Genomic DNA, 15623 nt, shown 5'->3' with positions numbered 1-15623 from the left:
TAATTGTATTGAAATGGCAGGGAAAAAAGGGACCCAGCTCAGATAAAATAGTAATACTCTCCACAATTTCAAGATGCCACCAGCCACCCCTGTAATCAAAACCAGATGATTAATCCCACCCACAGCAGGGATACAGGTTGCTTAGTTTGAAAGTTCTAATAGCTGCAGTGCATGTAAGGAAATCACTCCAACCACAGTAAGAAATCATCATGGGGCACAGCTGAAATATTAGTGAATAAGAGCATATAAAGTGCTGCCATCTTCTGTCCTAAATATGAGTTATAGAAGAGTTTTTGAGGGCTTACCTAAAACTCTCTTTTGTGTAGTCGGATCTGCTCTGGTGGATTTAGCCAGTGTGGGTGCTGCAGAAGCAGGCTGAAGTGATTGTGGTGAGAGTACATTCTCTGAAGGTTGGGGTGATGCATCTGTGATGGAATTTGAGGTAACAGGGGAGTGACCAGAGTTAGGTGCCAAATGGAAATGGGTTGCCTCCGTTCTGTATTAAAAACAGTGAAATTACATTCATTCACAATGAGTCCATGGAAATCCACATTCACTGCTCAGTGCCAGTGTATATATTGTACAACCTCATTTACTTCCAGGGGGCTGGCTGGGATGTAAAGTAGGGCAGAATCTGTTATAGGTACAAGAAACCTCAATATCAACCAGTAGAATAACATCCAGCCTGGTCCTCCTTTCAAGATGATTACTACTTGCTGATTATTGTTACAATTATTTCTTTACTTTTATTATCCTCTTTAATGTTGCATAAATTATCCAAAACATCCAGGAAGCACAACCCTCCTGTCAAGGTTCCTCCCCCACTCTGAACTCTAGGGTACAGATGTGGGGACCTGCATGAAAAACCTCCTAAGCTTATCTTTACCAGCTTAGGTCAAAACTTCCCCAAGGTACAAAATATTACACCCGTTATCCTTGGACTGGCCGCTACCACCACCAGACTAATACTGGTTACTGGGGAAGAGCTGTTTGGACGCGTCCTTCCCCCCAAAATACTTCCCAAAACCTTGCACCCCACTTCCTGGACAAGGTTTGGTAAAAAGCCTCACCAATTTGCCTAGGTGACTACAGACCCAGACCCTTGGATCTTACGAACAATGAACAATCCTCCCAACACTTGCACCCCCCCTTTCCTGGGAAATGTTGGATAAAAAGCCTCACCAATTTGCATAGGTGACCACAGACCCAAACCCTTGGATCTGAGAACAATGAAAAAGCATTCAGTTTTTTACAAGAAGACTTTTAATAAAAAATAGAAGTAAATAGAAATAAAGAAATCCCCCCTGTAATATCAGGATGGTAGATATCTTACAGGGTAATTAGATTCAAAAACATAGAGAACCCCTCTAGGCAAAACCTTAAGTTACAAAAAAGATACACAGACAGAAATAGTTATTCTATTCAGCACAATTCTTTTCTCAGCCATTTAAAGAAATCATAATCTAACACATACCTAGCTAGATTACTTACTAAAAGTTCTAAGACTCCATTCCTGGTCTATCCCTGGCAAGACCCAGCATACAGACAGACACAGACCCTTTGTTTCTCTCCCTCCTCCCAGCTTTTGAAAGTATCTTGTCTCCTCATTGGTCATTTTGGTCAGGTGCCAGCGAGGTTACCTTTAGCTTCTTAACCCTTTACAGGTGAGAGGAGCTTTCCCCTGGCCAGGAGGGATTTCAAAGGGGTTTACCCTTCCCTTTATATTTATGACACTGCATAAATTATCCAAAACATCCAGGAAGCACAACTCTCCCATTCAGGGCAATATGCTCATACATCTGACATATCTAGTACACCTTGGGGCCAATTTTGCTGTCACAACCTGACACAGTTCCACTCTCTGGATGGACACCAGTGTGTTGCAATGGGATCCAACCAGTGGGTCCTACGTGATGCTAAGCTCCTGGGGTCTGGGTAGTGTGCCTAGTTCTGGGTCTCTCAGGCATACTGCCAGGTGCAGAGTGTGTGTTTGACACCCTTCTCGGGCAGCAGTACCCCGGGGTCCTCCTGCCTAGACCCTAGAACTACTTCCACAGCCCTCCTGAGCCCCAAGTCACTTAGGATATCTCTACACGGCAATAAAAAAACTGCAATGAGTCTCAGAGCCCAGGTCAATTGACTTTGGCTCATAGCATTTTATCTGAGGGGCTAAAAATTGTAATGTAGACATTGAGACTTGGGCTGGACCCCAGGTTCTGAGACCCAGGCCCCACACCAGTTTCAGAGCCCGGGCTCCAGTCCAAGCCCAAACATTTACACTGCAATTTTTAACCCCACAAGCCCAAGACAGCTGATCTTGGCCAGCTGTGGCCATGCCATATGGATATTTTATTGCAGTGTAGATGTACCTATAGACACTTTCCCCTCCAGAATGGTAATGGGAGCTCTGGTTTCTACTTAACCCCTTCAGGGACACCATGGTAGTAAAGCAAGGAAGTAGGCTTAGCAAAGGAATTTCTTAAACACACACACTTTACTCTTAAAAAGCACAAAAGAGTTATGGATCCATGGAAAACAACAGCTCCTAGTCACAATCCCCCCAATCTCATCTACCTCCTTTTGGTTTTGGTCCAAATCCTTAGGGGAAGCTAAATCCATTCTGGCTCCACTCCTCCTTTTGGGTCATCTGTTTCTGGCCGTGAAAGGACTTCCTTTGTTTAGGAAGCAGATATCTTTAAAAAAGACTATCACCGTTTTGTAAGGTGGAGAAACTGCAGCTCTCCTAAGCATGGATTTAGACAGGGAGGGGAGAAGGATGGATTACAGCTCCTTCCCTCCAGGCAGATTTTTGTGTAGTGTCTCCATTCAAAGTCATTGGCCCTGCCAGCAGCAATCTCATTGTTTCACAAGGGCAGAGCCATTCACTGCTGATCTTTCATTGCTCTGTCACACTTTTCCAGACATAGCTTCCCAACCTCATGTCAAGTTCCTGCTACATAATGGGTGATCTCATTCACAATGATGGTTACAGTTACAAACAATGTCCATAAACCAAGTTTCAGAGTAACAGCCGCGTTAGTCTGTATTCGCAAAAAGAAAAGGAGGACTTGTGGCACCTTAGAGACTAACCAATTTATTTGAGCATAAGCTTTTGTGAGCTACGTGGAATTCTTATCTGGACAATCACATATTCCCAATATTCTCACACTCCTCTCACATACATTGGAGTAAATCAGGAGTTCTCACAGTTTTGTTTGACCCAAAATAATGTTTTTTGATTTGCTGAAATTTTTCATATTTGTTTCAACTTTGGTTCAACCCAAACTGATCCCCCCCAAATTTTTCGTAACTGCCAGCAAACTGAAAAACCAGTTATTCACCCACCTCTAATTGGGATGCCAACGAGGGTGCAGGGAAGAAAGGAAGTGAGGGAAGGTAGGGAGCATTTTACACTAACCTAATAGCTGGTGTAAGGTGTACACCCATTTTGTGAAGCCCAGGCAAAAACTATGCCTCTCTGAGGCACACTCTGATGCTCCTCCTGAAGCAGTGCTGCTCCGCACCACCCTTTAGGCAGAGCTGTAACACAGCTACCATCTAGCCCTAAGTGTCAACATTTAGCACAGCAATATATACAGCAGGGATGAGTCAGCACATGCCCTTGTGCACCTCTCCCAAAGAAACAATCCGCTTAAAGACAATGGGAAAAATTCTCTTCTTGTTTCTGCAAGTGTAAATCCTGAGTAACTCCACTGCCATCAGCAGGTTACACCAGATTTACACCAATGTAACAGACAGCAGAATTTGTTTAAGTAACTCTAGGAACCATGTGACGTTCCAACACATGGATGTTTCAAAACAAATATCTCAATTTGAAATCTTACCGTACGGTAGCATCGGTTGAAAACTACACAGGAAGAAAAAAGTGTGTGTGTATAAATAGCCCAGTGAAAACCTTTTTGATCCTGCCAACCCAGCTGAGGCTGATGTGATGTGACTCGAGCTTTCAGGCTACAGTTTCAGGAAAAGGGTTGCCCTGCCCTAAATGGGAAACCATCTGGGTTTCATTTGGCTGGAAGTTGATACACTTGCCCAGGCCATTTGTTTTATAAACACCACCTGCAGATGTATAAAACTGAAGCGTTTCAAAGTGAAATTAATTATCTACCGTCTATATCTCAGCAATATTGGTGTAAATCCAAAGTAATTCCAATAACTTCAGAAAGGTTACTCAGGGGCTTGCACAGGTGCAACTGCAAGCAGAATTTGGCCCAGAAGACTTGCTCACAGAAAACTTGCTCCAAGACAGACAACACTTCTTATTCTCCTAGCTAGTAAAGAAACCTCTGTGGCAGTGAATACCATCCACAGGGCTGAGACATAACAGTATTAGGCTTAGAACCATATAATGGAATCCTCTGTCCAGACAAAGCTTCTCTGGTTTTACTACTGGATTAAGTGGGAGGATATTAAAATATCCATCATGCTCCATCAGCGCTTAAGATGTAGAATGCGCTGACTGACTCTACTATAGTGTACTCTAAATCAGGGGAGGGCAAACTTTTTGGCCTGAGGGCCACACTGGGTTTTGGAAATTGTATAGTTAGAGTGTGCCCTGGCCCCCACCCCCATCTGCGCCCACCCCCTGCTTCTCGCCCCCTGACGGCCGCCCCCCACCCCCGGGACTCCTGCCCCATCCAACACCCCCATCTCCCTGTCCCCTGATCACCCCCGGAACCCCCGTCCCTGACTGCCCCCTGCCACCCCATCCAATCCCTCCTCTCATTCCTGAGGGCCCCTCTGGGACCCCTGCCCCATCCAACCACCCCCTCTCTCTGTCCCCTGACCGCCCCTGGATCCCCTACCTGCCCCCCACTGCCCCATCTAACCATCCCTTCTCCCTGTCCCCTGACTGCCCCTCGCCACCGCATCCACCCCCTGCCTCCTTCCTGACTGCCCCCCTGGAACTCCTGCCCCCATTCAACCCCCCTGTTCCCCGCCCTCTGACCACCCCAACCCCTATCCACACCCCCACCCCCTGACCACCACCCCGAACCCCCCTTCCCTCTATCCAACCCCACCCCCTCTTACTGCACTGCCTGGAGCACCGGTGACTGGTGGCGCTGCAGCCGTGCCGCCCAGCTGGAGCCAGCCACGCAGCACAGAGGACTGGGTCAGGTCGGGCTCTGCAGCTGCGCTGCCCCAGGAGCTCGCAGCCCCGCCACCCAGAGCATTGTGCCGGCGATGCAGTGAGCTGAGGCTGCAGGGGAGGGGGAACAGCAGGGGAGGGGCTGTGGGTAGTCTCCTGTGCTAGGAGCTCAGGGGCTGGGCAAGAGAGTCCCGCGGGCTGCCGTAGGTTGCCCACCTCTGCTCTAAATAAACAAACAGCACGCTGGGACCAAAGCAATCTGTCAGGCAGCCAAGATGTGTATTGTTTGGAATTTTTCATTACTCCTCCCCAAAAGAGAAGAGCTATTGAGGAAACACCTGCAGCCTGATGTTTTCTTAACTGAGAAAGAAGGGGGAAACTGAGGCAGCAGCAAGGCCTAAAGTCAGACTTTAAATCAAATTTTTGGATCTGGCCAGTCCAGAAGTTTGGGGAATGTTTAGATCCAGATGCAAAGTCTGTCTCACAGGCTCATATGTACTCTTGAAATAAAAATGCACCAAAGGTAACCAAAAGTAGATAGAAAAGGAGTACTTGTGGCACCTTAGAGACTAACCAATGTATTTGAGCATGAGCTTTCATGAGCTACAACTCACTTCATCGGATGCAAAAGTAGATAGTAGCTGATGTCCAGATCCTCAAAGGTAGGAGGCTTAGGCAAAATATAAGTGACAGAGATAAGTTTTAGGGAAGTTAATCAAGGGACATGTGTGCATTTACACTCCTACACTTCTAGTGGTTCCTCATATAACAATGTAAACAAGTGCTATATCATCTGGCATTTCTTTAAATAAATGGTGTCACTACAATTATGCCATTCTGTCCCCTGAGAATTCAGCCTCTGATATCTGTGGCACTTTTATGAAGGACTAAGAGCTATGATGATGGTCATGCTCTTTGGTTACCATACAAGTCACTAAAACCTGGGGCTGCAGTTACAAAGAAGGTTTAAAAAGTTTTGTTCAACAAAACTGGAGTATATGTAGTCATTAAATAGCCCTTGCTTAGTTAATGTTCCTACCCTTTTTCTCCTCCAAACGTGCTTTTAAGTGAACTGATCTCATTTTGCAGGGAAAGATTTTTCTCCTCAACAGCCTCCAGTGCTTTCATCTTGGCTAGAAGAAGCTCTTGTAATTCCTGAGAAAGAAAAAGCAGGAAATCAGGCAGTGAATATATTTGAAGTTGGTGGTTCAGTTATATAGATATATAATAGCCCTCACATATGAAATCATAAATATCTTAAATGTATCCCAACACAATACGATCCTTATATTTAGCCTTCCAACCTAAAGGATTCCCAAATGTTTTACAAACATAGCTATCTGATCTACATTTATAAATTGTACACAAGGATGCCTTTCTCTACCACTGAAATGAAATACTTAATGGGGTGGTTCATTTACTCATTAAGTCTTAAATTCAGCCGTTCGCAATCAGTCTCCAAAGCATTAGTGTTCATTACTTAGATTCTATTTAATTTTGCATTTTAAGTAGCGGCTGGATCATTTTATAATCAATAACAACAGCTGTAGTTAAACATGATGCATGAAAGGTAAAAGTATCATATTTCAGAGTATAAGCTGATTACTTCAGCAGTCAGGAGGGAAGTACTTACACACACACACACACACACACACACAAAGCTAGCAGTGTGTACATTTAAAAAAAAAACCTTCCAAAATAAAACTCACCATTGCACATACAATTTGCCCCATGGGGAGAGGATGAGGGAACAAACCAGAGAGGACAGAGGTTAGACACATCACTAGGGGCCACCAAATGAAATTAATGGATAGCAGGTTTAAAACAAATAAAAGGAAGTTCTTCTTCACTCAGTGCACAGTCAACCTGTGGAACTCCTTGCCGGAGGACGTTGTGAAGGCTAGGATTATAGCAGGATTTAAAAGAGAACTGGATAAATTCATGGAGGTTAAGTCCATTAATGGCTATTAGCCAGGATGGGTAAGGAATGGTGTCCCTAGCCTCTGTTTGTCAGAGGGTGGAGATGGATGGCAGGAGAGAGATCACTTAATTATTACCTGTTAGGTTCACTCCCTCTGGGGCACCTGGCATTGGCCACTGTCGGTAGACAGGATACTGGGCTGGATGGACCTTTGGTCTGACCCAGTATGGCCGTTCTTATGTTTTTATGTTCTTAATGTCCTATGGGAAGCTGCTAACATACGACAGTGATGAGAGCAGTATAAGAACTTCGATAGAATAGAATAGATACACCCCATGCGCAGCATTGCACAACTGGACCAGTGCATTATAGAAGATTTTTTTCCATGTGTTACTAAATTATGTGTTGGTCACTTCTGGAGAAGGATATGTGCCAATGATCTTACTGGGTAATGCAAATTCTATCTATCTGAAATCTCTTTTCTTAGTTTTTGTTTTGCACTGAAAACAAATTGAGCCAGGCATGCTTGGGAGAGTATTCTGCAGCCCCTGAACAGAGGTAAGAGCATTGGCGGGAAGCTCTGGGAGCACACTGTGGACAGGTAGGCTTTATACCATGCCCAATGCAGTCCAGTGCCTATCAGGCACAACTGACCCCTATGGTACTGTGTCAGCCTGAAAATATAACATTCAACACACTTTGACCTACAGTGGTGGTCACTGGGAGCCAACATTTATCAAGAGTTACCAGAAAGCTCCCTGTGAATGGGGGGAGAGGAGGTGTTAGAGAAGGAGAGAGGGGAGGTACTGAGACACATCAGGGAAGTGGGAGAAGAGGATTGAGGAAACTGGCCTCTGGCTGGGAAGGAAGATCCCAGTGGTTCCAAAAGCTCCCGGGGCCATTCCAGCCCCCCTGGGTCCCACTCCAGGCTCCCCAGCCTGATCCTAGGTCCTGTGGTGGCCACTCTAGCCCCTCTGGGTCCTGTTCTCACCTCCGCTCCCATCCCCAGGTATGTGCAAGTTTACAGAGGGACAGAGACCCCACACTATTTCCATTGCAGGAGCATTAGATCCCCCTTTCCCTGGTTCCACCACCAAAGCTGAGATACAGTAGAGTGTGTACCATGATCATAGTTGCTAGTCTAGACAGGGGATAATGGTCTACTATTGCGTTACACTAATGGAATCACTTCCTTAGTTCAAGTGGTAGAGGTCTGTACTTAGGTGCAGAAGGCCCTGGTAGGTGACCAGTGGTAGGGATCATTGCACAGTATTTCCTTGTACTTAGTATAGGAAATAACTGTGGCATTTCAACTACCACTGTGCAGGAACTATGAGCAAATGTTGATTTTTTATTGTCAGTATTTATTTTAGAGTGAAAATACCTTCCAAATGTCTGTAACACTGACAGTAACTGATTGACTTGCGAAAGTTAATTAAGTAAGGTATGATGACGACGTGCTAGAGGCTCTGTATTAAGTTTGTACACACAGTATAGGAATAATGAGAAACCATGTTTAGTTCCTCTAATAATCATGAATTCTTGACACATGATCCCATTAGTAATACTTTTAGGACCCACCATACCCAGAACTTTTTCACTTAAAAAAGCTGATATTCAAGAACATGACAGTTGCATCATTTCTGAGAAAAATCTGAAATTGCACGAGCTTGTATTGCTGCTGTTAGAAATTATGGGTCGGTTTCTCTTCATACCCTGGAGTAAATAAGGAGTAGTAATATTGAGATTTATTGAGTTCCACCACAGCAAAATCAGTATATGTCGGAAGAATCAGGCCCTGTGAATGCACAGTTAAATTTACCTAAATTTGGTAGATCTAGCTTTGCAATGTACAATATTTTGAAAATAAACAAGAACTCAGTAATAAAACTGACCTTTGACCAGTGTTGGGGACTAATAGTGGAAGTTTGATAACATAAAATCCAAAACCACCACAATAAACAGAATTAGTTGGGGTTAAAAATATTAGAAACACCAAACACAGAATCCTTCGTCATAGAAACAAGCACAAGGAATAAACTAAATACTGTAATCTAACTCATAAATACTGTCCAGGGGTCATGAATTTCATGTCTAAGGTCAATTTATCAAGCTACTCTAAAGAAAGTTCTGATGGGAATGATGCCATTTATGATCTAATTAAAAAATAGCCTATTATTCATACTTATCTTAGTCGTTCAGATCAACAACACTGAGTTAACCGGGGTAGCCTTAGGAAGAGTCAGCCCTGAGAATGTTTCCATTTTTTTCATTGTCGAAGGGTTTTTCCATCACTCCTCCCTCAACAGAATGAGAGCATGTCCACAAAGAACCTTCCCCTACACTGCTACTGCCAGGGCACACTCCTCTTCCTGTAGGAGGAGGAGTCCTGGGCCACCTCTGGCTCAGCTTTCAAGATTTAACAAGTAAGCCCTGTTCACAGTATTCACTATTGCGGGAACGTTTGAAACTTTCAAACCAGCTTTGCACTGCTGGCAGTTGGATTTCTCTGCTGATGGCTGACTTTCACAGAACGATGTATTTCCAGTTCTATTTACAAGTATTTTACAAAGAAGTAGACTATGTGGCTCGTGCAAAGGTATTAATTTAGTAAAAAGGCCACGAAGTGTTCTATCTGTGTCCATCGGTGCTGGAACTAGGGGTGCTGGGGCTTGAAGTGGTTTACCTCATATACAGGGTTCATATACAATGGTTCTCAGCACCCCCACTATACAAACTGTTCCAGCAATACCATCATCCTCCCTGTTACTCAGATCTGTATCCTGAATCATAGAATATTAGGGTTGGAAGAGACCTCAGGAGGTCATCTAGTCCAACCCCCTGCTCAAAGCAGGACCTACACCAACTAAATGAAGATCATCTTTGGCTATGTCTACTCTTATGGGGACATGTAGAGTACAGGCACTATACGTATAGCTACACATAACAGTGAAAGTCTCTTGCAATGGGTAGGGTAGGGAAGAAAGACTCCAGCAGCAGGGAGGAAGCAGGACACTACACTGCTAAAAACAGCAGAATACAGTGGGAGGCACTGCTTGAGTGTGTAGAGAAATCATGTTGGGTATATATCCTGGAGATTCATGCATTTCAGGCACTCTACTTTCCTAAGCAATGCCTTTCCGGCTACACTTCTATTTACACCTGTGTGAGCTGGGCATGCAGTGCCGTACTCTACATGCTGGCATAAGTGTAGATGTAACCGTAGACTCCACCATGTCCCCAGCCCTACACATTTAGGCCACTTCCATTTCTTTCCACTTTCTCTATAACATTTGTATGATCTTGTCGGGTTTTTTTTCTGTCTAAACAGCTGAAACTGTTTTCCAGACCCTTATCCCACTTCTCGATTACTGCAATATCACTCACTCTTGGCCTACCTAATACCATTATCAGCCCCATCAAGTCCATACAAAACTCTGCTACTTAGATCAGCTTCTTTGATCATCACTCTGACCCTGTCACCACCAACTGCAAATTGCTTCTGGACTCCTCCTTTTACAAGATTTTTGTCCTCCTTTTTCTAATCCTTCAGAACTCTGTCTCTCCATGCTCCTACGCTCTTCTCTCCTATTGTGTGGCTAGTCTCAACCTATTTGACCATCTCTCTTCCTTTGCAGCCACAGCAGGGAATGTGCTATTTTTATATAACATTGAATTTAAAAAAACCCAAACTTTATATGCTTTATCCTTCTCCTCTCCCCTCAGCTATTGCTAATCTTCTCAGATTGTAATGTTTTTGGGGCAGGAAGTGCACAACACATTGTTAGCCTATTGGAATAGAAATAAATAAATAAATAGAAGTAACTACCCAGAACCCTAGGGGCTAGGCAATCATTACAAATTCATGTTAGCTCAAAATGACATCCTCACCTAACAAAGTAAATGTCTCCCATGCCATCTACTCCTGGACCCTAATCAATCCCCAAAGGAAAAGCCTGGTAAACCTTCCAGTGGAATTAAAAGTTACCAAATCCAGTTTCTGTTAGCCCAGGCCTGTTGCCCAACCCATGTAAATAAGGAAGAGGTTAACTCAAACACCTAAATTGATAACCACAGCACCAGAATCACACTCAGAATCAGGTGGTCTCTAAGCACCTGATCCAAAGCCTGCTGAAGTCAATACAAGTCCTTCCACTGACTTAAGGTAAAATGGGTTATGTAATAGATGTTTAACTGTTATTAAACATTAAAATACTGCATATATAATTTGTAAAAAAGGCATGGAGCAGTTTAACCAGTACTTGGAAGATGGAAACCATTTTTCTCAAGAAAAATATATGTGATAAAAATTTATTCTGGTAAATATTTTAATTCCATTATGTGGTGCTAGAGTACATTATATGCTACCTAAAATTTCACAGAGATTTTTAAAAAGCTGACTGCCTATGAGAAACTACCTCTTAGGCATACCATATTTAAGACAATCAAGGATCTCAGTATCGGGAAGTGGCACATAGGTAAAGATGTAACTAACTTTCCATTATGGGATCAATTTGGACTACAGCTGGTGAGAAATTTTTCATGGAAAGTTTTCTACTGGAAAATGTTATTTTTGAGAAAACCATTTTTTGTGTGTGAAATTGTGATGAACTTCCTGCAAAATCAAAAAATGTTTGTTTAGCAACATTTGGTTTTAGGAAATTTCAAAATTTCCTTTGAAATGCAAATTTTCATTTAAAAAGTATCTTTGTTATTTGTATATATTTGTCTAAATTATTCCATGACATGTCAATAGTAGTAGTACATAATTACATGTCATGTGACATGTCATGTCATAATATGAAATGGTATTCTGTGTTACTACTGACATAATTTGAGATATTATGTAGATTCATGTGACATATTATGTAATAGTCTATATATCCATTAATTTATTTTACTGTTGTATTTTTTATTTGCATTTTTAAAATAATTAAGAACAGCTGCTACCTAATACAAATTGAAACATCTTACCACATTTTGTAGCTCAAAGTGTCACCTGTTTGTGTTGTAAGGAAACAGTTTGACAATTTGACACTTTCAACAAGAAAATAAGAGAAAGGGTCAAACTGTTTCCTTACAACACAATCAGGAGCCATCTTGATCCAGAACATAAGATGATGTGTTTCAATCTTTACAAAGTAGAAGCTGCCCTTAATTTTTTTTAATAAAATAAAAATAAAAAAGTAGACTAGAACAGACTACTTGGACTATATCATGTCACTAGACTATATCACTAGAACAGACTACTTGGACATAATTTCATGACATGTCACTAGTAGTCATAGAATCGTGGGACTGGAAGGGACCTCGAGAGGTCATCTAGTCCAGTCCCCTGCACTCAAGGCAGGACTAAGTATTATCTAGACCATCCCTGACAGGTGTTTGTCTAACCTGCTCTTAAAAATCTCCAATGACGGAGAGTCCACAAACTCCCTAGGCAATTTATTCCAGTGCTTAACCACCCTGACAGTTAGGAAGTTTTTCCTAATGTCCAGCCTAATGCATAAGATGACATCACATCATGACAAGTAATGTAATGTAAAATAATAAAAATACTAAAATGGAAAACCAATAACTATTAGAATAAAAATATGAAAGTTCAAAAACTTTCCCCAAACAAAAGTTTCAATTTTTTTTTCAGAATGTTCATTTCATTCTGAAATTTTTAAATATTTGGTTTTGCTCTGATTTAGAATAAAAACAAATTCTGAAATGACAACAATTCTCTTGAAACGGAAATTCTGAGTTTTGACTGACTTTAATTTTTATACCCTCCTTTTCCTAACTTTGCCAACGTTTAATCAATTTGCCTGAAATTTTACAAGAGTGATTTTATGCCAGGGTGGGATTATTTAGGAAATTTGAGGCAAGTCAGACTAGATACTTAGGAGCCATGAGAATTCAGATGACAAATTGTATCATTTCATGAACAGTTTCAAAGTTTTTGACTTGTATTATCATAAAAATGGCCTCGCCTAGAAACTCCAAGTTTGATTTTATCCGATAGCCTGACTTTAACTTATCTGACCACAAGCTTCCTGAAAATAGTCAAATATTCTGATGCTATATCTTCTGCCCTGCTCTGTTCACTTTCCACCACTCCAAGTAGCTCAAAGGCTACTTGAAAGCTACCTTGAAGAGTCAGCTAACAATTCCTCTTACATGGGGGAATTTCCAAGCTGTATACAGCTGGTGTAGGCAGCTCTATACCATAACAGCTGCAGCTGTATCCACTTTTGAGGAAGCACAAAATTGGCCTGGAGAGATTCTGCAACAAGCATAGCTTGGCACACACAAGGATCTGTTCCTTGAAATTACTTGATAAGATTTATGTGAACTTCAGAATGGCTGCACAGTTCTTTTCAGATATTACAATCAAGGCCTTACACAATCTACTGCACAACAATGTAGAACGCAAATCTTCAGCAAGGATCCCTTGTTTCTGCAGCTCTCCTCTGCAATGCCCTGGAAATTCTGTGGCAGCTTCAGTTAAATTTAAAAAAATAAGGGATTTGTTGACTTAAATGTGACGATGGACAATACAAGTAGTACAGTGTTCCTTGTGTCATTTATTTGTAAATAAAATATGAATTTAGTTGTTCTGCTCTTAAATAAGCATTTTCCGTGTGTGCTGCAGATTTTCATAATCACAGCACATAACTACATTCTTTAATGGACCAGGACATAAGCAGTTTGGCCTAGTGGTCACAGCTGGGCTGAGGCCTGCCCACCAGGGACAGTAGTCACCAGGCAGGAGCTGAAGGTATTGCAAGAGCGAGGTTCCATAAGCAGGAGTTAGGGTCAGAGTGAGGCCAGGGTCAAAGACCAGAGATCAGAGGCAGTATCAGGTTAGAATCAAGGCAGGAATCAGAGGCAGAGTCAGGCTGGAAATCAAGCAGAATCTGGCCTTTCAACAAGCCGAAGTCTGGATGGTTACCCAAATAAATTCCTAGGCCAATCCCTGGGGTAAAATAGGGGGCTTGGCCAATCAGAAGGTTACAGGGTATTGTGACTCTGAGTCTCTTGGGTGGCACTTCTTGCAGCACCTACTCTCCATAGTGCTCCCTCGATGTGGCTTTGTATGGTTGTCCAGTGGCACTGTGGGAATATCAGCTGTCCCAGGCTCTGCAGACCTGGATTCTAGGCTGTGAGTCCTTACACATTCTAGTAGCTACATGGCCAGGCAAAAGGTTCTGTCCACATCTATAGTTGCAGAAGGGCATTCTTGAGTGGGAGGTAGGGGACAGAGTGCACGGTCCTCATTTGGTGTGGTTACATCTCCACCCTGAACAGCAGCACATACATCCAGAAACCTCACACATAAATTATTACTGCTTAGAAAAGGAATACATTGTGTTGGAGGATGGGGAGAGATCTGTGCAGGTGGTAACTGCTAGTTAGAACAGATATGATGGTAATACTGATTTTGCTGTATATCACTCAGTGTATGCTATTTTTGTGGAACATTTTTAAAGGGGCAGAATTTGACACCTTCCTTGCAATTTATACGTTAAACCTCAGAATTCAGTACATTTTATTGAAATCTTCCAAGGAACAAATGGTCTGAATGTGAACAGAAAATTTCCCAAAGTTCAGTAGTGTTTAGATTCACAAGGGCTGGTTCAGAGCCACTGCTACAAAAGATTAATACAAAAGTTTGGGTTTTTTTTAAAGCCACTTTCCTCTTCTTACTTTTTATTTAATTATTATAATAATAATTATTATATTCTGAGAATGTGATTTAGTTCCATATTGTCTGAAAAGGACAGCAGAGGGCAGATGTGATCTTATAACAAATGAGATCTGACATAGAAGACAAAATTTTCCAGAATATAAGCTTTGGGTCATAGAGCCCCTAATTTAGCAGAAGTTCACACCCTTCTCAGAAATGTCTTTAATTGGACCCAGTAAATAGTATATACTCAAATGCTTTGCTCAATTGAGGCCTTAAATAGGAAGACAAGGGGCAGTTGGTGCTTCATGGAACAAGAGGGGTGCTGAATATACATTGTCTTATTGTTAATCTTGCAGAGCACACATGGAATTTTCTAAGATTTGGGTGAACTTTCTCATTCGAGGGTTGCTAAGGTAACTCCAGAATGCAGATCCAGCATTGCTGTAACTTAGTGCAAATCCTGATGTTTCTGAGGCAAAGTGTGGTGTTTACCTATGGCTAAGAAAGAAATTATGTTTGGGGACCTGCAAATCCAAAAGTGCCTCTTGGAGACATGAAGTTGGAAGATTCATTTCACCTTTCCTCCGTTTAGTATTTTAGATAATGATAAGGACCAGCTGGTGTTTTAGTGCAGTGTATTCTAGAGGGAGCAGCAGTGGATGCTTTAGTTAAGGTTGCATTTCTAACCTCCTGTTTTCCGTCACTTGCAACTTTCTCAAACCTTTGCCTTTCGAGCTCAATCATTATTATTATCACCTCAATCTGCCTTTTCTTTATTTGCATAATGGCACCCAAAATTTTATAAATAATACTGCATTAGAAACCTGTAAAGTTAGTAACCTTTTGGCACACGTTTTATTCCATTTACAGGTATTTGGGCCAAATTCTGGCATACACATATATGAGCAGCAGAA

General features: G+C 42.2%; 1 protein-coding gene across 14 annotated transcripts in view; it reads right to left on the bottom strand.

The window, feature by feature from the left end:
• The window catches only part of LMNTD1 (lamin tail domain containing 1), a 295893-nt gene that overhangs the window by 62687 nt on the left and 217583 nt on the right, over positions 1-15623 (bottom strand). For all 14 annotated transcript variants that reach the window (XR_012155635.2, XR_012155637.2, XR_013634835.1 and 11 more), the window contains 2 exons: positions 6150-6265; positions 306-496 (listed from right to left, as the gene is read on the bottom strand). Coding sequence is in view for 11 of the 14 variants with exons in the window: in XM_073317668.2 (XP_073173769.1) it covers positions 306-496; positions 6150-6265 (307 nt within the window). In the remaining 3 variants the exon portion in view is untranslated. The remainder of the gene's footprint in view (positions 1-305; positions 497-6149; positions 6266-15623) is intronic.

The sequence above is a fragment of the Lepidochelys kempii genome, chromosome 1, assembly GCF_965140285.1.
Source record: "Lepidochelys kempii isolate rLepKem1 chromosome 1, rLepKem1.hap1, whole genome shotgun sequence".
In the NCBI taxonomy this organism is placed as follows: Eukaryota; Metazoa; Chordata; order Testudines; family Cheloniidae; genus Lepidochelys; species Lepidochelys kempii.
This window is presented reverse-complemented; position numbering and strand designations above follow the sequence as displayed.